A 25,493-nucleotide genomic window follows, 5' to 3' on the forward strand; every position below is an offset into this window, starting at 1 on the left:
ATGCAATGACACAATTGACAGATGCCACTAGTTGCATAAATGGTCTGGATGGCGTCAATGCTGCCGACCATGACATGAGCCCTAACAATCATTGGTTCGTATATGTAGCTTTGCAGAACAGAAACGCGCTATGAAAACAATGTCTGAAATCCAAAATGTCAGTTCCATCCGACATTTATTCCCAAATTCGGAAATCCTTTCTGATAAACCTGAATCTCTCAGTATCTATCGCAATGATACCATAAGGCCTTGGGATCACTCTATCGTTCCCCCATTCAGCCCCCGCAATTGGCGAGGGGTTGTTGCTACCCATGAGTCTAGACTCTTATTTTATTCATATATAGTTTCTAAATACATCCTGGTACTCGGCTTTGCTTATGCGAAGCCCTAACTTACCTGATCTGGTTTGTACCTGGAGGGTAAGAAAGTACCACAAGATGGGCGGATCAAAGACACTCGCCCATGATACAACCCAAGAATGGTCCGAGGATGAGAATGCTGTTCTTGGAGGTCATGATGGACTATGGATCCGTTTTCTGACATGGGCACGGTGGTATCCGAAAGACATGAATCATTTGGAAAAGCGATTGGTCTTGAAATTGGACGTTCTGATTCTGACATTCGGCTGTCTTTCATTCTTCACAAAATACCTTGACCAGCAGGCTATTACGAATGCTTATGTATCGTAGGTTCACTCCACTGGATTGCTCTCATACAAAACGGCAGATACTAACAGCAATACACAGAGGAATGAAAGAAGACATTGGACTCGTCGGTAACGAGCTCAATTATATCACAGCAGCATTCTGGGCAGCATATTGCACATCTATGATCCCTGCATGCTACTATCTGACCCGAAGTCGAATCAATATCATTTTACCTACGTTGGAAGCCGGTTGGGGCCTATTCACGTTTGGGTGTGCCTGGGCGCAGAACCCAGGCACTATCTACGCGATGCGGGTTCTCATCGGCATCTGCGAATCGTGCTCCTTTACCGGCGTGATATATGTCATTGGGTCATGGTACAAGCCAGAAGAAATCGGTCGTCGAATATCTCTGTTCTTCATCGCATCGCCTTTGGGGACCATGTTCGCTGGTTATCTTCAGGCGGCGGCATATACAAATCTGAATAATACGCATGGATTGGCCGGGTGGAGGTATCCATCTCTGAAATACTTGTACGAGGATGACTATCAGCTAATAAGCTTTACAGGTGGCTTTTCATCGTTTGCACCATCATCACAATACCCATATGTATCCTGTATGCCCGGACTCACCACCTCCGATACAGGGACATTACTGACTGGAGACAGAGGATATATAGCATTCCTGGACGTTCCGCATCGCACAAAACCCCGGTTTCTAACTCATAAAGAGCACGAACTTGCCAATTCCCGCCTCGTTGGCCTCACAGCTCCAAGCCAATTGAAAGTCTCCCGCGACATATTCAAGCGCGTTCTCGGCCGTTGGCATTGGTACGTCTTCGTTGCGCAGTGGATCCTCGTTGACCAGAACTTTCTGGCTTCGTCCACACCGTTCAGTTTGTACCTCAAAGCAAAGCCGGGCATCTACTCTATCACGAGAATTAATACACTCCCGACAATCGCCACAGCTGTTTCTATTGTAGCTGCCTTGATCGCGGGGACCACGGCGGACAGGAAGAGAAATTTCTGGCTCCCTTCTATCATCACTACAATTCCAGTCCTGTTGGGCCTTGTGTTGCTTGTAGTTTGGAATGTAGGTGAGGCTGGACGATTAGCGGGGTTTATTCTTACCGGAGCTGAGGGTGGTAAGTGACAAACTCCCTTGCATATATATGTTCATCCTTCTATCTTCATCCATCCATCACTGTGACATTGCCCTAACGAAGCCAATTATCTAGCAATGAGCCCTCTCACAATGAGCTGGGCAACCGTAACGATGGCCAACGATGCCGAAGAGCGTGCAATCGTGACGGCTAGCATGAACGCTATCGGTCAAGCCATGTCCGCTTGGACGCAATTACTGCAATACCCGGCAGCGGAAGCCCCGAACTTCAGGGGAGGTTTTATCTCGAATCTGGCAACTACCGTGGCGCAGTTGGCGGTTGTTGCGATTATGGTTTTGCTCACTCGTTGGGATGCCCGAAAGACGAGCGGGTCAAATGTGTCGGCAATATAGTTATGAAGATGACAGCTGTTATGTACAATGCTGGACCTGTAATAGATTTTAGAAGTTTCAAAAAGGCTGTTTCAGAGCCATTCATGTTAGTTGGTGGACATACCATAAGGTAGAATATTATTGTATGGTTACTGCCTTGGCTTATTGTAGAAAACCGTCCTACTTCCTGAGTTCCGACCTGGTGCTTTTGTTCTGGCAGTTCTGTAGATACAACTATACGGTGTACGAAGCTGAACCATTTACTGCTGGACTATTCCTCAAGTCGTTGAGTGAACACCCACCGGATATGGAACTGCCTTGGTGGACGGATAGTGAAGACACAGTTGACTAAAATGATTAAATCCAGAACCTTTGAAGTAGGCGCAAGGGCACTCTATCAGCCCAGAGTATCCAGAGCCTAGTGGTGAACCAATATCTGTCGGGAGCTCAACGGCCTTCCTAAAAGGGACAAAGATTGAGTGTCTAACTTACACCCAAATTTAGGAAGAACCCGTATATTCCAAAGAGCTCTTAGATGTTATATCACACAAGTCCATCTATAGATAACAAATCAAAGTCAAAGAAAAGTTCAATGTCAAATTACTACCCCGATATATACTCCTCACTAACAGATGATCCGAGATCTTGATTGGTATCTTCGTCCTTGCAACATCGGTCCCGGCAGAGTTACAGCAATCTCAACATGAAGAAAATTCAATGCCATGGAAAGCCTTATGAGGTGAACCTTTTTGTGTTTCCTTTCTAGCCTTGCTCACCCTATGATTTGAATTCATAGCAACTGGTAACAGATTGGGAAGGCACATGGAGTGGAAGCGCAAGAACCGATCCGTCGCAGTATCTCGTTCTATCAGAAGATGTTTGTTCATACTTGCAAGCTGGAATGGAACGCTGTTCGTGAAATAGCCAAGGACTGGCAGAGTGAGATTGAGCAAAAGTGGCCAAGATACTACCATGAGATACAAGGTAAGTCAGACGGCATGTCCTCGTGTTGGTCTCGAGGCGTTCTTTGTTGTTTCATGTCGCTTATATATTAGAAACAATGAAGGAATCTCTGATGGTGCTGGGTTGCCCTTCGTTGACATATTGGCTCTCAATATTCGAACCGAGATCGCATTCGGAATGTTCAACGATGGCTGCACAAGCCTATATTGGAAAACTCAGAGCAATTCCTTTTTGGCTTAGAATTGGGACGTAAGTCAATAAGTGTGGATAAGGACCTTGGGACAGAGGTCGGTAACAGACCTAGTAAGTCAACTTGTACTGGAATGTTGAGTCTCTCCAGGGTATCCTTAGGACCAAGACCAGACAACAAGAGAATTCTAGGAGATCCAAACGTGCCAGCACACAGGACAGTCTGCTCACGGCAGTAGACATGGACTTCTCACATCAATCAGCCTTTCCCACGTCATTTATGAGTTGTGAGGGTCATTTTGGCACTCACACAGTGCTCCAGTCAGTCTGTCATACAACTCTACCCCAGTGACAACTCCGTCTCTAAAGTGAACTCGGTCGCACTCCGTATTTGTCACGATTATCAAATTCTTTCGCGATGCCCGAGCTGACTCTCCTAGGAAAGCATTCGCCGCATAAGATCTCTCCCCATTCCGAACGTTAAATTGGGCTAGCCAACGCCCACTGGGTTTCCCGAATTGATATCTGGGCACAATGGAATGCCTGTTTCAAAACATGCTTGAATGAAGGGTTCGATTCTAGGAACCACTTCGTCGCCAAACCCGATCTTAAGCGGCCTATGGTGATTATATTAGAATACCTCAAAGGTATGGACATGGGAATTTTAAGCTCACCCAAAAACTCCATGATCTTCAGCTCGTGGAGCAGCAAATCTTTCCAAATAGGCAGGTAATTTCGGATCGAAATCCTTAAGCTGTCATCACCGATCAACACATTTCCCCGGCAAGCTTTTTCAAGTGGAAATACGGACCTGCTTCATCAGGGGGAATATGTTTTCCCACTTCCACCCGTCATCGCCAACCATCTTGGCCCATTCATCATAATCAGCCGCCGGGCCTCGAGCAAGCGCCATATAATTGACAGCCCTGAATTCAAATCGTTAATTCTTCTATCGCAATAGCTCATCAATCGGAAGGTACTCACGAACTCCCTCCAATCTGCTTCCCTCTAAGGAAGACCAGTTTTCTGGCGTTTAGTTGGGGCTGCGGGATAGTCTCCAGTTCTCATAAACCATCTTTGTCTTGTAGCTGCTTGACATATTTGCCTGGCACTAGAACATCGGGTGCAAGGCCTGAATCTCTGCCCGCTTCTATCAGCAGTACAGATACATCTGGAATCGACGCAAGACCCGCTGCAATGACGCATCCAGAGGTACCTCCACCACACACGATGTAGTCAAATGTTTGGCCAGAAATGGCTGTGGCGCTTAAGGTCTGTTTGGGCTGCATCTTCGAGTCGAGGAACACTTGATGATTTGAAAAAGATTTGGGGAGAAACATTACATCGAAGACAGATATTCTAGATTTAAGGAGAGCTTCAAGAGCTATTAATTGTGGATAGGTTTCTCGTGGAGCTCAGTATCTCAGCTGATTTCCGTAATAGGAAGTTCGATGAGTGCTCGGTTGGACTCGGTGTGCTTACATTATTAAAAACTAAGAATAATTAAATATTTTATAAGATTAAATAAAAAGCAGACTTTTCTATATTTCTGAAGGTTCTGCTTACAGTGCTTTAGTCAAAGTCTAAAAAAGTAAAAATTGGTTTAGTTACAAGCCTTTAAAATCTATATCTATATAGATTAATACACATGACGTATACACGCGCAAAACCGAAAAAAGGTGCCAAGAACTGAAGGCAATTTTGCATACTACAATAAATAAATAGTGGAGAAGGGCCATCATTCTTCGACCAATTGTTGAAGTTCAATTGAATGTCATTAGAAGGGCGCGGATTTAGGTAGTACCCACAGTGACCTCAAAAGGACAATGTTGTCTACTCTAGCACCTCCTCGAGTTCTTGTCAATAATTACCCCTTGTTTTTATATATAATTCCTTCGTCTATAATTCATTCTTTACGTCTGTTCTTGTCATTCTAATAGAAAAAAAGACTATGTGCGATACTCACCCCACGCAGCGGAAGCCATGGATCGAGACTCCGTTGATAGAGTCTGCGACGCTTTCAAAGGCAGCAGGATGGTGAGTATATTTTATTACCGGCTTACGTACTATTACTAAATTCTACGCAGTAGAGTCTTTCTGAAGCTGGAACTGCTTCAACCCTCAGGGTCCTTCAAGTCGAGGTAGATCGTCCAAAACTTACTCAAGAACTATCAAGAAGCACGAATGTAACTTATATTCATTGCAGAGGTATCGGAAATCTCATTCGCAGCACTCTCCTGGACCCTGCAAACAAAGACAAGGAACTTCATTTTTACAGTTCTTCCGGGGGAAATGCAGGGCTCGCCGCCGTCATCGCAGCCCGAGACCTGGGCTGCTCCTGTACAGTCGTCGTACCACATAGCACCAAACCTCTCATGATTAGCAAACTACGTGCTGCCGGAGCTACAGATGTGATACAGCATGGATCAAGCTGGTTTGAAGCCGACACTTATCTTCGGCAAAACTTCATCGAAAATAACACAAACGAGAAGGGCGCTGATACAGCCATGAAACGGAACATCTATGTGCCCCCATTCGATCATCCAGATATCTGGAAAGGCGCTGGGACAATGGTTTCGGAGATTGCTGCCCAATTACCACCTAGAGACACTCCTGCGGGCTACGCTTTCCCCGCTGATGCGATTATATGTAGCGTTGGTGGCGGAGGTCTCTTTAATGGGATTGTGGAAGGACTTGGTGATTACATGCGATCTCATCCGACACCAGACTTAATAACTGGTACGACGTTGAAGAACGTCCGTGTGTTGGCTGCTGAGACGAATGGAGCGGATTCTCTCGCCCTCTCGCTGCGGAGCGGAAGCCTACAGTCTCTACCGGCGATCACCTCCCTGGCGACTTCTTTGGGTGCGCTTTGTGTGTCTCCTCAGACTTTGAAGGATGCTCAGTCACCACCGGCCGGTGTTGACGTTGTCAGTGTTGTTGGGTCTGACGCTGAGGCTGCGAAGGGAGTCATTCACTTGGCTGATGACCTTCGGTTGCAAGTGGAGCTGGCATGCGGGATCAGTGTTGACATAGCAGCAGGGCCGAGGTTAAGGGAAGCTGTTCCAGATCTTACTCCGGACAGTCGTGTGGTTGTGGTTGTTTGTGGAGGAAGTAATATTACCGCGGAGATGATTGCTGAGTATCGGCAGAGATTGCAGAATGGATGGGAGTAGACATTATCGGTTCTTCCTCCTCGGTAATATTGCGTAATACGAAATTGCAGTATCTATTCTTTTGAAGATATGTGTATAACATGATGAAGTCTTTAGGTGTGCTTAACATTGTCGCCGGCATTGGACTTGCATGCCAAAATTAGTACTGATATCGCGTGACCTAGCCTTCCTTTCTTTTGCTACTACTAACACCGATGCTATTTACAACTAGACCTAAAATCAAGACTTCTTAAAGATTATAGACTCTTCTGTTCTGCAATTCACTTGCCTGCAACAAGCTACCAGTGGCCTTGTCCCATGTCCCCAATGCGAGACCTGTGACATCAATTATATTCACCCGGTTTCATTCACCAGTTTACTCGATAACGCTGAAAATGACACCAGCATCACAATCTCTCGCCTGAGGCAACAGCTATGGGGATTCACTCTCAGTGTTAGCTTTTGTTACACCCTCCTCAATTCACTCGCAGTCACTTGCATGTAGACAACATCCTGCATTTGCTTTCCTTAATGTTTATCTCAAACCATGTTTCATATCTCGCTTCTTGTTTTATCCATCGTACCTTCATAGTCACTTCTTCCTTCTTTCTCCTCATAATTTTCGTCCAAACGCCACCCTCATTGATAAGATGGATGATCAAGTTATCCAATTTGCTGAACAGCATTACATAGCAGAGCAGACAGCACGACATATTCGCATCTGGGGAAACCAAGATCAACGTAAGTTTTTCTGTCTGAAATGATACAATAAGAGAGTCATCTTCACGCCAGCCTTGCTAGTCCCTCCCTGCCCTAATTTCAAAGAAATCTGGTCGTCTATAGCACCAACACTTCGTCAGCCATACGTAGAGCGCGTTCGAGCCCTCGCTTCATCAGCGACGCCGACTGGAGCACAGGCTCAGTATAGAGACATCTTGAAGACATTGTATGAAAAATGTTATGCGGAGATGACTCAGTCTGTTGCTGAGGAGACATGGTTTGTTCCTCGTAAGTACTCCCTGTGTTTGTGTATCGAGTGGCTTCTAACAACTCCAAGTAAGTCAATTTGAGCAGAGTATCGGTCAACTAGGGACACGTGTCTTGTCTGAATCATACCAGTCTCTAGATATCCAGGATGATGAAAATAGCGACGATGACCGGACTGTATGCTCTCAAGATGAGGATATGGATATGGCTGATACAAGTATCCCCATGGAGTATGATCCAAGGAAATATGAGGATCCCAAGATCTCTACGTTGGAAACTGCTCTCAAAGAAGGATTGCTTGCCTTGAATAAGCTACAACAGGCTTTTGAAGGGTCAGATGTCCGGAACGCCGACATCGACTGGAAACCACAAATCGAAAGAACGCTTTCGATTTCGCAGACTGAAAAGGTGATTATTGGATTAAACGGAAGCACCGGCGCCGGTAAGTCTTCGCTTATCAACGCCATTGTCGATGAAGAGAACATCGTCGCGACAAATTGCATGCGCGCTTCCACAGCGGTAGCAACGGAATTGTTATACAATGATGGGGAATCACGGTATAAGGCGCAAATTGAATTCATTGAACTCAGAGATTGGGAGCAAGAATTGCGTATTCTGTTTGAAGATCTTCTCGACAGTCACGAGGACGTGATCCGAGGGGACCTGCAGAAAAACTCCGATGCTGCGGTAGCTCTTGATAAAATCAAAGCCGTATATCCACTACTGGAAGTGAAAGACATCCTGAACACTTCAGTTGAAGCGCTTATGGAGCATTCAAATGTCTCAGATCTGCTTGGGAGTGTCCATGTCTTCGAACAAAACGACCCCAAGGTTTTTTCACGGATGGTCAAGTCCTACATAGACAGCAGGGGGAGAAGGGGCAGGTCTGAGAAGGGCCCGGAGAAAGGCCGGGATATGAAGTACTGGCCGCTAATTCGCGTGGTCCGAATTTTTCTTAAGGCCCCGGCGCTGATTACAGGCGCTGTCTTGGTCGATTTGCCTGGCCTTCACGATACAAATGCTGCACGTGTGGAAGTAGCAAAGGAGTACTCGAAGCGTTGCTCTGCCCATTGGATTATCACTCCAATCAATCGCGCCGTTGACGACAAAGTTGCACGCGATCTCCTAGGGCAGAGTTTCATAATGCAAATGCAAATGGACTGCAGCTTCAACAACATTACCTTCGTCTGCACCAAGACAGATCATATTACCGTCAGTGAGGTTCAGGACTCTTTGAAACTCAGACTACCGTCAATGCAAGAGCGCGAGCAACGAGATCGAAAACGTGCGCAACTTGGTGCTGAACTGAAACTGCTCCAAGAAGGGAAGGGGCGTGTTATGGAGGAGTTGAGCTTACTTGATGATGAGATCGAGGAACTTGAGTCTTGTTTGTTCAACGAAGAAAGTTCTTTGAACCTGTCTCAACTAACCCCCATAAAAAGAAAAAGACATAGTGATCTTGAAATGGACGTCACCGCCAATCCTAACGCAGAAGTCCCAAGCACGCCCATTCTGCATGTCTCCGCCACAGATACGCAGCCCTCGGCAGATTCTGAAATTGATGAGCTACTAAGGAAGTTTCGGTCTCTCAAATCTGAGCGGAAGGTATTGGATACCCAACGACGAGAAATCTACCAGCAGATCCAAATCAACAAAGCAGCATTGAAGCGAGTACAGGCAGAATCTGATAATATGAGGGCGGATACTCTTAGTGAGTGCATCGAGGCCAGGAATGAGTATTCAAAACATGAGATTAAAAGAGATTATGCAAATGGCATTCGTGATCTGGACGAGGAGGATCAGGATACATTGGCCCCCAGTGACAGGTCTAAGCTGGCCCGAAACTACAAGAAAATAGAAGATGAACTCCCTGTGTTCACTGCATCCGCTAGAGCTTACCAGAAACTTCGTGGTAGGCTCCGGAAGGAAAGCGCTGTAGCCGGGTTCACACAGCTAGAGCAGACTGAAATTCCTCAGTTACAGCGTCATTGCATTAGCTTAACAGAAAGGGCAAGAGAGGCTTCTGCGATGCGATTTTTGACCCAGCTCAAGCAATTGTTCCAATCGATATCTCTTTGGTCACTGGAAACTGGCCAGGCGCATATCATGTCCGCCGAGGAGATCCAAGAATTAGAAGCCGAGTTCAACTCCACTATGGTAGAATTGAAAGAGGTATACACATTTATTGAGGTGCATCAGCAACATTGACTAACTGCCTTAGACAATGGTGGCCGAAGTTGAGAAGCATATCGATTCCCTTCGGCATGAATTCGAAAAAACCATCATAAGAAGATTCGGTACATTCTTTTTCAGTAATGCACCTGACAGGCATTAATATTGTAGACCCAGCAGTGAAACATGCCAGTGAGAAAATCCCTGGCATCATCTCCGGCTGGAATGCACCCCGCAGCGAAGGAGGGTTGCATATCCAAACTTACAGAGCTACTTGCCGTCGCCGGGGAATGTTTCGCGAATTGGACTGGAACCAGCAACTGTAAGTGATGCACCACCATGCAGTCGCGGGCACGAATACCTCTAACACAATAGCAGAGTCAACCCTTTATTGAAAAGAGTCATACAAGGCTGGACAACCATGTTCAATGAAAAGGTACCAGGACATTTCTTTCAGTTGAAGGGAGATTTAGCAGAAATCTTGGAGCAATATCACAGAAGGGCAATCGCTCTAGTAGAAAGAAGAAGTGTCACCAAGGAAAGCAAAGATATGCTAGACAAAGCACTAAGCATCTGTTGTAAGTCTATGGGAGAACAGCTCGGGAGTCTCGAGCAATCGATGATCTCGAAACAAAAAGAAATCAATCGAATGTTTGCAGAAACCATCAGAACAAAGTTGATGCCGACTTATGAAGAGTGTGCAGAGCAGAAAGGTGAGTCGTTGCAGTTCCTCTCTCATAAAGGAGTAATAAATGGAAAGAAAAGTTCCCTTTCACTTTTCTTAAGTCCAACAATACATCGAATACTTTCTTCTGACCTTATTCCACAGGTCCTGGCACCCTCGCCCGTGAGAAATCTGATGACTCAGGAGGGCGCGAGGAACAGTGTCAACATGCTACAGACAAGTGCTAGACGAGTAACAAAGGGACTGACAAGCCTTCTGGAGTCGACAGGAGCAGATATTGAAGCCCTGATCGACACGACAGTGGACCAGGTGTCGCGCGACTACCGCATCGCCATAATCGATCCTCGGGTCCGCAAGCTCTCTCAGCAACAAATTGAGCTCAAGAACAAAATCACCAATATCATTCAAACTGCAGAAACAGAGGTACACTTGGACCAGCACCTTGGACTAAGTAATCATCAAGAATTATCTGCAGAGATCTTAAAGCACGAGGGAGTGGCGAACATTAAGGAGGAGAATATGCAGGCATGATGTTCGGTTATGATTCTCTGTCTAAGATGCCAGTGCTAGGAGCAGAGCGGACATCAAGACCAAAGGGAGCAATCATACATGGAATACAAGCTATGATAGATGTCTTTTCGAGATGAACATTGACTTGATGCCTCTGGAGTACGAAATGGTGTTCGCGGTCGGGATGATGGTGTTTTTGTCTTAAGACTTTTCGATGCGAACTTCGCATGATCTGGGACTTCATGTTTCTGGGATTTTTGGAACACTAAAGGCGGATGGTTGAAGCTTGACCCGATGTTACTGGGAGACACGAGATGAGGTGCGAAATTGGATTGATGGTGCTGTTGTTTCTGGATCTTTCAGTACAGAACTTAAATGATTTGATATCACAGGTTCGTGGAGGATGATACATGGCTGTTGTTAGCGGCTTTTGGAACATCTCTTCCCTGATTTGAATAGGATTATTCTGGAAATAGACCTTTCATTTCGTCTTCTATTGCATCCATCTTCTGACGTGATTACTGGCTATGTTCCTGGAACAGTAGAACAATAAACATCTAACCACACCCATAGATATCAAAAATAAACACATTCTACGAAGCGAACCATATATAATAAATCATCAACATATCCATTGATCTCATCAGCTACCCGATAATGGCCAAGCCACTGGTATTTCGCAAATAAATCTCAACATAAACATGGCAGCATCGCAGATCACACGCAAATGAGTAAATAGTATCAATAGGGAGCAAGCATAAGACCCAAGAGTATATAACGCCAGAATGTAGCCACTAGGATGTTCACTGTTTGTCTTCCATATTCAACACATCCCTGCTTACAGATCGCAGGGGGGTGGTCTTTGGAAAAGCAGAAGGAGAAACGAAAAAATAAAGGAAAATGGAGGAAGAGAAAAGTCACAAATAAAACAAGCGTCCCATCTATGCTAGGTTGGGAATGAATAAAAAAAAGGGGGTGAAACTGGAAAAGAAGATAAATGGTAAATAAACAAGGCAAAGCATCAAGTCTATCGCATCGTGCTTAACAGTCTGAAATCATGCAATGCACCGGGGGAATATCAAAGACCGCGTATAGATGAGACAGCGTAGGATGGATTGATCGGCGAAAGGTAGGAAAAGAGAAAAGGGTGAAGAACGAGACCTTTCCCCAGATAAATGCAGCCACAGACAAGACTTGTCAGTCATTAAAGATTTCTTTTTTCGGTTCCGTCCTTCTGGTTTCCTTTCAAGATTTATATGTTCTGTTATCCCTGTCGCGTTGAATACGTGCCGTCCGTGGATTAGAAGGGGAATCCGCCAGGGAATCCGCCGCGGGACTGGCCGCCGCCGAAGGGGTTTCCGCCGGCCTGGGCGAATCCACCGCCACCGCCGCCGTTCATCATGTTAAAGAGGATTTTGGGGTCGATGTTGATATGGGTGCCGCCCATGCCACCCATACCACCCATACCGCCCATTCCACCCATGCCTCCCATGCCTCCCATGCCGCCGAAGCCGCTGAAGCCACCATGGCCACCGAACATGTCGGATGGGTCAATGAGGTCATCACCATTGTCATAAGAAGCACGTTTCCTAAAACCTTTGTTAGACAGCCAGTATTGGAAAGGACCAAAGACAGAGGGGCACATACTGAGGATCGATCAGGGTCTCATAAGCCTCTCCGATCTCCTTGAACTTCTCATCACCTTGAGGATCATCACGGTTCTTATCCGGGTGGTACTGGATGGCCAGCTTGCGGTAGGCCTTCTTGATCTCATGCTCGGAAGCATCCTTAGACACACCCAAGATCTTGTAGTAGTCCTTCCGCTGGGCCTTCTTGAGCTCAAATTCAGCCTTGCGAATCTCTTCCTGGATACCCTTTTCGGTGGGGTTGGACTCCGCCACGGCCTTGTAATCGCGCACTGCTTCTTCCCAGTTACCAGCAGCACCGTGGGCCTTAGCACGAATCTTCTGTGCCTTGACATACGACGGATCCAACCGCAGAGCCTCGGTGCAGTCTTTGACTGCGTTATCGTATTCCTTCAGGTTAATGTGTGCCTGAGCACGATTCTGTAAGATCTTTGCGTTCATGTCCTTGTTGGACGGGTCTACCTCCAAAGCTTGCGACCAGAGGTCGATAGCCTTACGGTAATCCTTGGCCTTGAAAGCATTGTTGCCCTCTTCCTTCGTGCGCATCAACTTCTGAACGGTACGAAGTAGTTTAATAGCCGACTTCATATCAGGATCCAAACTGATACAGATTTTAAGGGTCTTCAGCGCCTGTTCCGTCTCTCCGAGGCCGTAGAATGCACGGGCACGGATCATAAGAGCGTCAGGATCTTGATTGTTCTGTCGAAGCATGTTCATCGCAATATCCTGTGCCTTTGCATACGAATTCTCGTTTGCCATCTTCAGCTGTGCTTCCGCGGTAATCAAGGTCCACTTGCGGGGCTCCTTAACGCCATTTCCCAGGAGCGCTCTCGCCTGGTCTAGACAGAACAGAGCCATCGACACCCCCCGTTCCTGAGCCAGGGTCTCTTCCGCTTGGGTCACGAAACGAATCATCTTCTCAGCAGGTGCACGGTCGGTCGCCGAGGCGGGAGGGTCCGTGCGAGAGAGGACATTAAGGGCCTCTTGCGGGCGGCCCAGACTAGTGAGGATACGGGCCAGACGGTACTGAATCTTAGCGTTGGACGGATCGAGCTCAAGAGCTCGTTCGCAGTCTTCAAGAGCATTGATATATTGATGGGCGGCCATGTGTGCCGCCGCCCGGTTGGACAGGTACACGGAAGAATTAGGGTTAATCTCAACGGCTAAAAGTTTGTCAGCAGAAGCACGCATGAGACTGTCGCAGCAGAGCGCCTACCTTTGCTGAACTCTTCAATAGCCCGAGCATAATTGCGATCCTTGAAGAATTTATTTCCCGCCAACTTGAATGAATCCGCCTCAGCGGTCGTTCCATTTGATCTATGAGGAGGAGGGGTAGGGCTCTTTTCGGCATGTGTTCCGTTCACACCATTAGCGGACGACGACAGACGAGGGTCATTGCTGTCGACGTCCATCGAGCTCCGGTCAGCAGCAGCGGCCATGGCTGATAGACGACGTAGTTCGTCAGGAGGAAGATTTAACGGATGAAGATCGGGGTCGTGCTTCTTGAACCGGTGAACGGTCGAAGCACGGGAGAAGGTAGGACGAGAGGCGGAGGAAGAGAAACTGCCCTTAGAGGTAGCAGAGGAATGTGTCGGACGGTGACAGGATTTGGAGTGAGAAGGAATGGACGACGACCGACTGTGGGCCGGACGAGTCGAGGATTTGCGTGGAAGATTCGGCTGAGGAGGAGGAGCAGTCGCCGCAGCAGTGGGTTGGTACGGTGGAGGTGGAGGGGGTGGAGGATTTTTCCGGGTACTCTGAGAATGACGGGGAGAAGAAGAGGTTGAAGGCGACGACGGAGGAAATCTAGGAGGTGGCGGAGGAGGAGGAGAAGAAGCAGAAGGGACCGGCGTCGGATTTGGAGTCAAAGTCGAGAGATCCGGATGCTGAATTTGCTTGGATTTGGATCTCTTGGATTTGTGACGAGAGAAAAGTTGCGGAAGAACCATCGCTCTGATTGGTCGTGGCCGATCGAATTGCAACGAAGGCGGTGGAAGTTCAGAGTTTGATATCAATTCTTTTTTTCTCTTTTTCTTTTTTCCCTCTATTTCCGGGCGGAAGAAACAGATGGGAAAAAATAATTAAATAAAAGTATATCAAACGACAACGATTCAAATAGATTTCGGTCGCAAAAAGATTCACAAGAGAAAGATCAATACTCGCTGAATCACAACAGATCTTTTTTTTTTTTACAAAGAAATCAACCCAGGTCTAGACAAAGAGATCGGTCATGATGACAATGGCGCAGTCATAATATAGTTGTTGTTGTCTCGTCGGATAGTCGGCGTGGAGTGAAATCGTCGAGGGTTCAACTTGACAATAGTCGAGGAGTTGAAGAGAAGAAGAAGAAGAAGGAAAAGGTGCGAAAAGCGAGGCTGGCGATCGCTTGAGTGATCAATTCAAACTATATAGGTAATAATATCTTTTCCTTAGTGTAGACTTATTTATTTGGGGATTTGTCTCCCTCCACTTGGGAAAAAAAATCATGGAGGCTGGTGATTTGAAGGTGACGAACTCCGCCTAGCGTGCAGCTTGTCGTCGAATCCCATCGATCTTTCGTCTGTCGAAGAGAAACGTCTCACTACTGCGTCGCCAGTAACGGCCACTCCTCTTCACTCCAGGCCAGTCAATTCTTTACGATCTTCTCTCCGGCAGGCACTACAAAAGATAAATGACCATCTCATGGCTACCTAATCCAACAAAAACGAAACCAGAGCGAGGGAAGAATGACTACCCCCCCGAGCCGCCAACAACTAGGATCAGATCCACTCCGCCAATCCGTACGCCAGAAACCAATTATAACACCAAATCCTATGCATGACGCTTTGTCGTTTCCATAGCAAACTATCTTCCCTATCCTCAGTACGGTTTTTTTTTTTTTTTTTTTTTTTTTTTACACAAGTACCGCCGACTTCTTCCCCGATCAGCCGTGCCAGCCAATGCGGCCCACCCCCTCGGACTTCTAGTGTTGCCTCTCTTGTTACTCGTCTCGCTTTAACATGAGGTCCACTTCTCCGGCGCCTTCTGACGTTGCAGGCAAATTTCCAAGCGACTCGCCGCCTTTTCCCTGTCTCGTCCGTTGGTCATGTTGCAGATCCGCCTCTTTGGTTCCCAATCTTCTACCTGTTGGACAGAGAACTGGCGGGCCGGAACGCAATGATCGCCACGTGGTAGTCGCGTGCCATCTGGTCCACCGTCGACTCACTTGTTCGCCAGTAAAGCCCCCGAACAGGTACAAATGGGGAAGTGCGGTCGATTATAGTACAAGTGTGGTATATACAATGGTCCGTAAACTTCATCTTGGCACAACGGGCCATTTTCGTCACAGTCGTGGTCGGGCGGTCGCCGTCCGCTTATACGATTCACTCTGCCTCTTAAGTGTGACAGGAGCTATCTTCATGTGGTTCAAGAAGGTAGGGACGAAGATATTTGTCGCTAGCGAAGCTCCTTTTCGAGCCAAATCAGGTCGAATCACTAGTATCATTGACTAGCGCGAATGCGTGATCAATATACCTGATACCAACGCAAATCCTGTCTTTCCGACTACCAAAGCCATGCTTCGCAGGGTTTGGGAATTGCAACTGACTGACGCTCGTTGATATAAGCCATAATGCGATGAGGACACCGGTGGCTAGACTTTGAAACACTTGTTAGACTGTATATAATGCTTCTCAGTTGCCAAAAGGGACTCGGTGTGCCCTCCTCCCCGCAACAGCCGTCCACACAGAATCATGCGCGCCCGTTTGCGACAAAGGCTGCCCCTGATTCACCCGCGGCGACAATATTGGCTGATCAAATACATGCTGTTCATATGGAGGTGGAGGAGAGGTGGGTATGTCTGCATCCCGCTCGCCATTATTCGTAAAGTAGGTGTCCATCGAGCGAGAGTGAGTCAGTGTTGGCACTTGCGCAGGGAAATTCGTTGAGACGGTGATATCTGCTCGCACCCAGATATTTTGTTCCTCAAGCCAGATAAGTTGGTGGGATGGCGAGGCGCTTTGCGCACGAAAAGGTCTTTCTCCTCTAGGACGCGGGTTGAATAAGCCCAGAGGAGAGGAGTGACCTGGATGAGAGATGGGGCGTCGCGCAGCGGAGTAATCGACTCTTCGTTCAGAGGGAACATGGCGAACGCCATTTCCGGGGGTCAAATTTCCTGGATGTTGCATGCCTCGTTCACGGCGATGCCAGTTCACGCCAGATGCTATACTAGGCGACTTCTGTCGGGACGACGGCACCGGGTCAGCGGATGCTGGCCGTGGAGGATGGGTTGGCAGGCCATCGAATGCTTCCAGTGGTAACGCTGAATAGTCTAACTGTATGCTGGGGACACCCGAGTAAGGATTCGTGGAATGGGGCCGATGAATAACAGGCGGGCCTTCCAAGGACGACAGGTCTATTGGGTTCATCTGGACGGCGATGGTGAGTACAAGCCGATGTCGATCTGGGGAACGGTCACAGGCAAAAAGAAGCGAAATGATTGAGGAGTAAGGGCCGGCCGCTTTCGTAACTATATTATTATACTAGATCATACCAGGGCCCATGCCTAGGAACAAGTGGCACGGCCGGGTACGAAGTCGTGGAGGCAAGATTCCAAAAAAAGCGATGAATACGATGATTAACGAAAGGGCCAAGTGGATCGCCACACAAAATGCGTATTTGGCAACAAAAGATGCCTAGAGAGCATTTAAGTTCAATCAAGCAAACCCCCGCGAGATAGGTTGCCCGATTCAACTTATATGATCACACATGGTCAAACGTCGGACAATGCGTTGAGGCGGTGCTCGGTGCAGCTTCGAGTCCTTTGTGTGCCGCGTCCAACAGAGAGAACAGCACAACAAAACCAACACTTCTGCGCCGCCCCATGCATCAAGGATCCATAAGTGGATTCAGCCCTCTCTTCGGGGATCTGGTGATAGATCATGGGGGCCCTAAGACTAAAGGCACCCTAGATGCCGGACTCTCCATCTCGGAACTTCTATTCTAGTCGATCAAACATGTCAGAGTGGGAAAAGTAAAGTTGACACCGCAGAAGGCGTCCCCTGCACATTGAATATGCCCTGCAGGATTCTACAAAATACCCAAACTGATTAGTACGACGGATAGGAATTTGGGGTCGAGTTTCATGAACTGTTGGGGCGGCCGACGCAAGCACAGGCGATAATTCGGTATACTTCGGCAAGTAAACAAAAGGCACTGGCCAGTAAGAATGATTCCAAAATAAATGGATCAAAGTCAGTCCCTGGAAAATCGTGGGAATTGGATCCGGTAGGGTTCAGTTATCGCCACCACGTCCCTTTTTGCCGCGCCGAGCAAAGAAAATCACCTCCAAGAGGGGGGAAAGGGTCCAAGTGGGAACATCCCATAACCTGGAGAAAATTGGGTGGGAATTAGCTTCGTTCACTCGGTCAGCAGGAGAGGGAAGAGCAAAGCCTTGGGGAGAACAAAAACATCAACACTGCCACTGGCCGCCCTTTGTCATCGCCTCGTCATCCATGGTTCGCTAATGGATTACCGCAGATATTACTTAGAATAATTTCACTAGTTCTTCCGTCCCTCTCTCGTCCCCTCTTTATTAATTTATTTCGTGTCTGCCACGGAGTATGATTATTATGATTAGTTGTCTGCATCGATTAGATCTTAACCGAACTCGATAGATTGCATATCTGCGCTTTTATACCGACAAGATAGCGCATTCCCATATCGTCCACTAATCGGGGCACTAAAGTTCTCTAAATCGGGCAGTGTACTTGTAACAGGAAGTCCTTAGCGAGGCCACGAAGATCATTCTGGATTACCTTCCTATGCCTTCTAGAAAATACACAGTACGTTGCCGGCAGTACAAATTGTGTTGAGGTATATCCAAACAGACTCGATACCTTTATTCGACGGGCACGTAGTTTTCTTTTTCCCTTCCTTTGTTTTCCCTCCCGCCTTGGCCCGTAAGGCTGGCGGTTACACGGCATAAGTCTGTACAATAAGCACCTGGAACAAGGTATGTTATGTTAGTTATCCATGTATGGATCACTAATCCTGGTCTGGTATTGTCACTAGTAGTTGACCTCGGACGAGTGGGAACCGGAGTACGCGTCGATTCGACTTCCTCACTTGGCCCTTTCATCGCGCAATGATGTTGCCTTGCATTGGTGCGTTTGATGAATATTAGACTCCATGCATATGGACATGGGTATGTAACATTAAACAATGATGTCTAAATATACATTTTTTTTTTACTTTCTTTCTTTTTCTTTTTGACTCTCATTGTTTCAGAAAATATCGGAATTGATCTATCGTGAGTTATCGAGTACTGACAAACACTATTTCGCCCACAATATACTAGTAAATGCTTCGTAAAAACACCTCAATCCCACGAAACTTAGGTACCTAAATACAATTCCTCAAATAGGTAATACTAATCCATTCCATCCCGTGTGAACCTCCCACAGACCATCACACCATTCACACCACCCATAAACATCCCCAAATACCTCCCCAAATACCTCCCCAAGTACTGTACCTTCCCGATTCCACCCCAAAAACCACAATCTATGACATCCAAGTCAAGTTCCCACATAATCATCAAACTGAAACTCGCCTCCCAGATCCGAATCTCATCCTTGGTAAATTCCGATCTACGACGAGCGGGTCTCTTTTCATGCGATCAGACGCGGCGGGTGGGAGGCTGATTGGGGGGCTGAATCTGGGGAAGAGTTGGTTTTCGAGATGGATCATGGGTCGGGTTTGGGGTATGTATTCTTTTACTATTCTTTTTGTGGTTTGTGTGGGATCACAATTATGTGTATGGAGTAGGATGGAGGGTGTTGAGTATCCTTCTCCTGTGAACTAGGTATATTGTATGTTTTGTACTATAGTGGTTGCGCTGGGCTACTAGATTTGGCTACTAGGTAATTGGGATACTTAGATTGATAAAGGTGAAAGCGTCATGGTTTACATTAAATCGTAAACAGCGACCAAACTGCTTCACAACTTCGAAGCAATCCAGAAGCCAAACCAAGAAGTATAATCAAGGAAAAAAAAGAGGTATAAAGAGTATGTAGTCAAATATGAAGCATAAGAAGTCAAATGGTATTAACTCTCCCCAAAACCACACAAAAGCTAAAGACAAACCCCGTCCAACTCTGGTATCATTCACACAGAACGTCCATTACTAGATTCCCCCGCCTGCAGCGGAGCCGGACTCACGAGTGAATCGGGGCTACACTATTGACAAGAAGGGAATTTAGGCCAGGAAGAAAGCGGCGGCGGCGGCGGCACCGGCAAGGCCGAAGGACTGGCCGACGGTGTTGGCAGCACCGGTGAAGAGAGAGGTGGGGCCGGAGGAAGAGGGGCTGGGATCGTTGTTAGTCTTTATTTGGCTTTCCTCATGTTTGGAGGTTGGAGAAACTTACGTAGCGCTGCCGCTAGGGGCAGGGGTACCGATCACAGCGACGGAAGAGCTCTTGCCAGGGGAGACACCGGTGGGGGTGCCAACGGGGCCGGTGATGGTCGAGTAGGTGACGGTGGGGATGCAGGTGGTCACAGCGATGACAGTGGTGCCCTGGCTAGGCTGCTTAGGAGGCTGAGGGATGACGGGGCTGCTGCTGGAGGGAACAGGGGGAACACCGCTGCTGGGAACTCCAGGGATAACAGGAGAGCTGCTGGTAGGGACAGCGGGGGGGACCTCAGCAGAGGAGGTCTCGGCAACAGGAGGAACCTCAGCAGAGGAGGTCTGAGCAATGGGAGTCTCAGTGACAGCGGGGCCAGTGGTGACAGGCTCAACACCCTCAGGAGTGGAGGTCTGACGGCCGGGGCAGTCGGTGACGGTGGGAGCGCAAGAGGTGATGGTCACATCCTCGGTCTGGTAGACGGTGTGGACCTCGCCGTTGGGGATGGCGGCAGCAAGGCCGGCGAAGAGAGCAATGGTGGTGGCAGAGAAACGCATTTTGACTGTAGGATGTGTTTTTTTCACGAGATAATATAACCGTCAAGGTTGATTTATTTGGTGTTGTTTAGCGGTTGGCTAAAAGAGAGCGTGGGTAGTTGGTTTGGTAAAAGAATGGCTGACCGAAGTCAAAAAGTTGGTATGCTTCAAGCAGGAAGTTTGGACTTAAGAGAAGGAACGGATTGAAACAAACGAACGAAAGGACGGGGGAGTCTGGAGGCTTTGTATGAACCGGGAGATTAACCTGGAGATCGTCCCAGGGACGAAAAGGAGAGAGGGGACTGCAGGCGGGTGGAGAGGGCTGCAGATACTGGCTTTGCTAGACTCTGAGTCTATCAATTGGTGAACTGTAATGCGGTGTGTTTCTCCAGGAGAAACAAGACAACCTCGACTAAACCCAATAGGTGGGCGCTTCATCAACTGAATGGGGCCGCCATCCTCATGGGGCTCGTGGGATGGCGGCTTGAAGCGTCATGGTTGGCGGATGTGACCGTCGCGAAGAACGACTACCGGCGAACTAATTTACTAGTTTCCTGGTTAGCTTCGCTGCCACAGCTGGTCCCAGTCAATGCTTACTCCGTACACTGCTTGAGCGCGCGCTGATGATCTGTCGGTCACTTTCTTGATTCAGTTATAATCACGAATGGCAAAGGATCATCATAGACTATTTTCTTCACTATAAACCCCGAGTATTTTTATCCCAGACGCATTGTACTAGGCAGCAGAGCATAATAGAATACTATTCCAAAATTGATGTTGCTGTAACTCACAATTGTCATTGTAACATCCACTACGAGTGGCATGAAACAAAAAAAAAAAAATCCCCGTCCGGAAATTAGCCCTGCGCCCAAACAATCATTGAGTGATACATCGATGTATCCTGGGGCAATTTCAGGGGAAAGTGTTTTTCATCGGCCAAGCCACAAGGACGTTGAGCAACTCCCGATAGATGTTTCAGGTTTTCGGGTCAAGCCAATCAGGGTCATAAACACAGATCCGTTCCTGACGCCATGCTCCACTCATTGAAGTCGCCAACAGCCCGCTGTGGCTCTTGGGCTCCACCCATGGGCCAATGGCTTGAATCCCCAATTCAGCCCCACTAACCCCTGTCTCTCTGCTACCATTACTATCTCCATTATTTTTCTCAATGCGAGGAGAGTTGCTACAGAATTGATCGATTTTTGAGTCCAACAGAATTTTCTCCTTCCTTTTGTAAAACCAGAGAGTACGGAAGGGATCTGTATCCATTATTCATCAAAGTCACAAGACTCGGAAATGTGGTTCAAATCAATTTTTTAGTATCTTTGGACCCAATGGTGCTCTGCGTCATTCGGTTTCCTTATGATAGTACTAGTCGGACGTGTGACTGCGTGTACATACGGAGTACAAAGTGCTGACGGCCGGTTCCGTAGGTAATCCTCATTTTCATGAATAACACACTTGTAAAATCTCCGAACAGGGGCCTGACATCCATTGTTCGCGCCACACGATCGTGTTTCTCCGAGTAGAAGCTCTTCAACTCATCCCTGTCCCTGTCGTCGGTCTAGAAACGCAGCCGATGTATCTAATCAGCCCTGCTAATTACGTGAAGGAAGCTTGGCTGATTTTGCTTGACTCGACAAGACTAGGGCTCGACTAGACCCTGGTCAGTGTCATTAATTGCTTATTAAACGCTAAGACTGCCAAGGAAGGAAGAAGAGCGTTGTACTCCGGAGTACAATTGTAGTATTCGTTTACAACCCTGGTCGGGTCTAGCCTGGCTAGTCGATATTTGCGTGGTATAGTGTCAGTCATAGCGAATAATAGAAACGTTTTTGTAAAGTGCCGACTCCATTGATCGTGGTTAGCCAGGATCCTGTGTGCTCACGCGAGAAACCATTCGGTCTGCCCTCGGTACCTAGATTCGGAGTGGTTGCGCCATCAAAACCTAGACATGAGCTATGTAAAGTCTTCCAGGCCTGAAGACGCTGAGACATCATTGTCCATGAGGAATGAAGTCTGGTAGAGTTATCAAACTATTGAAAAATCTATCGCACCCTGAACCTTCTCCGGAATATTCTGTGGGGACAAGTCACCCAGAGAGTTCGTGAGCTTCTTTTTTTAGGACTCTTGTCTACCGGATAATTGATAAAGAAAGGGGTGTTCATCTTTCCGCAGAGAGTGTCCACACTTCAGGGGGACCTGCTTGGATTTAGGATCGGGGATAGATAGGACCGGGTAAATGATTGATTGATGGTTAATCCCTCAACGAAATCTGGATATTATCTGGCATGATCCCGTTGCGACCAGGTGGCCGAGTAGAGTCCCAACCCTCAAAGACTACGCAGCATTAGACTCTATGGATGGGTTTGGAGAAAACATATTGGTGCGTTCGGCCGTTCGCATAATATAATGCTGTTAATTGGGTTCAGGGCTCCACCGATCAACAGGGGAAAGGCTCGATGATTCACGGCAGTCCGCACTCTCGATATGCGCCTTCTACCCCGGTGGACGGACGTACACAGTTCGGACAACCATGGCTTCCAAGGCGTTACCCCGGTTTTCAAGTTGAGGGTCTCATGTCTAGTAGTCTCGTCCTTCGACCTGAAAGGTACGTGGAACATGACGAGCAGATCTGAACAAATATTATGTACCATATTGGAACGCCCATAGTCAGTGCCCGAGACAATGCGCACAGAGAAACGCACGAACAGACAGCGGTGCTAAGTCGGTGCCCGAGTCACCGTTTCCCGCTCATTGTTTTCATCATCGCAGGAAACTGGTTGATCCAGTGGGGTTTGCTTGTTGAAGATCGTCCATCGCCACGCGTCTACCAAGAGGGGTTCTTTTGCTCTCCAGTCTGTACGCATTTTTCATGTGTGTGCCTGTCGTAATCATGATGTCTTCTATCTAACGATGTGTGATGATAATTGACTCCAACAGACGTATAGTGATTCGGGTAAGAGATTAGAGACGACGATACTCGTAGTAAATTCCGCCTAGAAGCATCGAGTTAGTGCGTGAATTGCTCAAGCGACGCAACATATGAGAATCCACGATAATGGGGATGTTATGACCGATGGCATGGCCAGAATACGATTACGATAAGCCCCTCTAAATCGTCACCGAGCCCTGGTTTTCCCTCGGAGCCTGCACGGATACTATGAGTGACTTCCAATTCAACGTCACTTCTATTATTAAGATGCTTCTCCATCGTGTATGGCGGTGCACTTATGGGGGAGGGCTATTTTAAGTATGGTTGTGGGTCGGGCTCGAGATGCACGACGAATCAATCCCGTTACCATGTTGACCAGTGCTCCTGTGCTTTTCCCGTCTCCCTCGATCATTGTGGCGTACGGGAGCTCGGGCATGAGCTAATGGTAGCTATATGATGTCAGATTGAGTGGATAGTTTTGGAGTTGAGCTGGTCTTGAACAAGCTCGCCGTCACAGGGCTGAAGCTTTGATATTGATGTATGTGCAGTAGTCTGCATTAAATCGATCATCTGCCGACATGAAGCACGTGCTCTTGGCTCACAGAGGCCTATGCGTCTACGTTGGCTGACGCGTTCGATTTCTCCTGTAAGGTGTCTTCGATTCAAAAGTACTGCGGCGTACTCCGTAGTAAGACTGTTGTTAGTCATGCTATTTGTCCTGTTACCAGGTCATGACTACTAATATCTAATATCACTATAGGCATAAAGCTATGGTGGACGGTTCCTGGGTACCGAATAATGTGTCACTTGTTCTGAGAGCTAATAATAATGATAATGATGGATAATCATAATAATTCCTGATCAAGCTCGGTTACGCTTTCAAGTTAACAAGCATTTCATCAGAAAAGTGGGGGATGATGTAAAACATTGACCATCGCAGTTGTTTGAAACTGAAACTAAAATGAACAATTGGTTCTTAATTTAGTTAGTTGCCGACCGGAAATAGAAACCTACAGATTCCTTCCTGCAAGAATAGCATCGATTTTGTTGGTTAATTTAGGAGATTTTTAAATTGGTTTTTTATTTTGATATTTTCTAATCGATTGAATAATTCGGATCAGATATTGAATGTGGTTCCGTGGTATGTACGAAGCCAAAAAAAAAAAAATTCTATTTTTCCCTTTTTTTTTTTTTTCTCTCTGTGAACCTTTTCACGGATGCCTAAAGATGCCTGAGGGTTCAGGAACCAGATCACACTTACGAAGGGGAACCGACAGACGGATCTCTGATACGAAACCAACGGACAGAACTCTGGGACCTAAAAATTGCTTCTATGCTCAAAATGGAGTCGGTCCCTGAACTAACGAGGTTGATAGCATATAATAATAGCATCTGAGGGAACGCAATGCCGCAGGACGAGCACCAAGACCCAAGTATCAAATAAAGAACAGTCTTTAGGCGCCTTTTGAAACCGACTGGTTCCACCGAGTCAAGTCAACATCGTCTGTCCGAGTGTCCACTGGCGGAGCCTTATGATTGGCACTAATCCCAGAGAGGGATGAACCGTGGAATATTATTAGCTGAATGAAGGTCCCAAAGGTCAAGAGTTACAATCTTTGAGTCCAACCGCCGACGTGCCTTTTTTAGCCACTTTGTGATTGACTGACGGACTGACAACTTGACTTGACAAAAACGGGCCCCATTTGAATCCAATCCAATCCGGCTTTTTCTCTCTCACTCGCTGTTCTCCTCATAATCATATTAATTGAATCTCTTTCCGACTGTCATCATCTTCAATCCATCCTCCATCCCTTCGTCTTTTCTTTTCTTTCTTCCTTTCTTCCCTTGTTTTCCTCCCTTTACTCCTACTGCGGTACTCCCGTTTAACTAAGTACTACTACTTACATAACGACCTTCTCTTCATCTGGGATTCGAGACCTTTATTGTCTCGCCCTCTTATCAAACATTCGCTTGTTTGCTTTTTCTCAATGCTCATTATTTAAGAGCTTAAGCTTACATTTCCCCTCCTCTTTTCTCTCGCGCACTCGCTCTTCTGTCGCTCGATCAAAAGAAACCAACCCCTCTTATCACAGTCGCCTTGCCGCGTGTTCAGCCCCACGGCCGTCGTTCTTCCGAGCGTCCACTTCTCATTCTACCAATATTCCTCTTGCTTTCTCTCTCTCTATCCCGTGAC

General features: G+C 47.2%; 7 protein-coding genes across 7 annotated transcripts; 5 read left to right on the forward strand and 2 right to left on the reverse strand.

The window, feature by feature from the left end:
* Nucleotides 1–437: 437 nt before the first annotated feature.
* AO090009000339 (uncharacterized protein) lies at nt 438–2,160 on the forward strand (the record flags this gene model as incomplete). The annotated part of the gene is made up of 4 exons (XM_023234833.1): nt 438–685; nt 747–1,475; nt 1,613–1,737; nt 1,883–2,160. The coding sequence occupies 4 exons, from the start codon at nt 438–440 to the stop codon at nt 2,158–2,160; spliced, it is 1,380 nt and encodes a 459-aa protein (XP_023088619.1).
* Nucleotides 2,161–2,842: 682 nt separating this feature from the next.
* On the forward strand, nt 2,843–3,342 carry AO090009000340 (uncharacterized protein; the record flags this gene model as incomplete). The annotated part of the gene is made up of 3 exons (XM_023234839.1): nt 2,843–2,878; nt 2,949–3,123; nt 3,206–3,342. 3 exons carry the CDS (start codon nt 2,843–2,845, stop codon nt 3,340–3,342), a joined length of 348 nt encoding a protein of 115 aa, XP_023088620.1.
* Nucleotides 3,343–5,242: 1,900 nt separating this feature from the next.
* Nucleotides 5,243–6,467, forward strand: AO090009000342 (putative L-serine dehydratase; the record flags this gene model as incomplete). Its single annotated transcript, XM_023234848.1, has 2 exons — nt 5,243–5,328; nt 5,417–6,467. 2 exons carry the CDS (start codon nt 5,243–5,245, stop codon nt 6,465–6,467), a joined length of 1,137 nt encoding a protein of 378 aa, XP_023088621.1.
* A 1,164-nt stretch (nt 6,468–7,631) lies between these two features.
* On the forward strand, nt 7,632–9,768 carry AO090009000343 (uncharacterized protein; the record flags this gene model as incomplete). The annotated part of the gene is made up of 2 exons (XM_001816767.3): nt 7,632–9,605; nt 9,655–9,768. 2 exons carry the CDS (start codon nt 7,632–7,634, stop codon nt 9,766–9,768), a joined length of 2,088 nt encoding a protein of 695 aa, XP_001816819.3.
* A 258-nt stretch (nt 9,769–10,026) lies between these two features.
* On the forward strand, nt 10,027–10,821 carry AO090009000344 (uncharacterized protein; the record flags this gene model as incomplete). Its single annotated transcript, XM_023234859.1, has 1 exon — nt 10,027–10,821. The coding sequence occupies one exon, from the start codon at nt 10,027–10,029 to the stop codon at nt 10,819–10,821; it is 795 nt and encodes a 264-aa protein (XP_023088622.1).
* Nucleotides 10,822–12,100: 1,279 nt separating this feature from the next.
* On the reverse strand, nt 12,101–14,395 carry AO090009000345 (DnaJ and TPR domain protein; the record flags this gene model as incomplete). The annotated part of the gene is made up of 3 exons (XM_001816769.3): nt 12,101–12,389; nt 12,448–13,609; nt 13,663–14,395. 3 exons carry the CDS (start codon nt 14,393–14,395, stop codon nt 12,101–12,103), a joined length of 2,184 nt encoding a protein of 727 aa, XP_001816821.1.
* Nucleotides 14,396–19,683: 5,288 nt separating this feature from the next.
* On the reverse strand, nt 19,684–20,385 carry AO090009000346 (GPI anchored serine-rich protein; the record flags this gene model as incomplete). Its single annotated transcript, XM_001816770.3, has 2 exons — nt 19,684–19,792; nt 19,853–20,385. The coding sequence occupies 2 exons, from the start codon at nt 20,383–20,385 to the stop codon at nt 19,684–19,686; spliced, it is 642 nt and encodes a 213-aa protein (XP_001816822.1).
* Nucleotides 20,386–25,493: the final 5,108 nt, after the last annotated feature.

The sequence above is a fragment of the Aspergillus oryzae genome, chromosome 1, assembly GCF_000184455.2.
Source record: "Aspergillus oryzae RIB40 DNA, chromosome 1".
NCBI lineage: Eukaryota > Fungi > Ascomycota > Eurotiomycetes > Eurotiales > Aspergillaceae > Aspergillus > Aspergillus oryzae.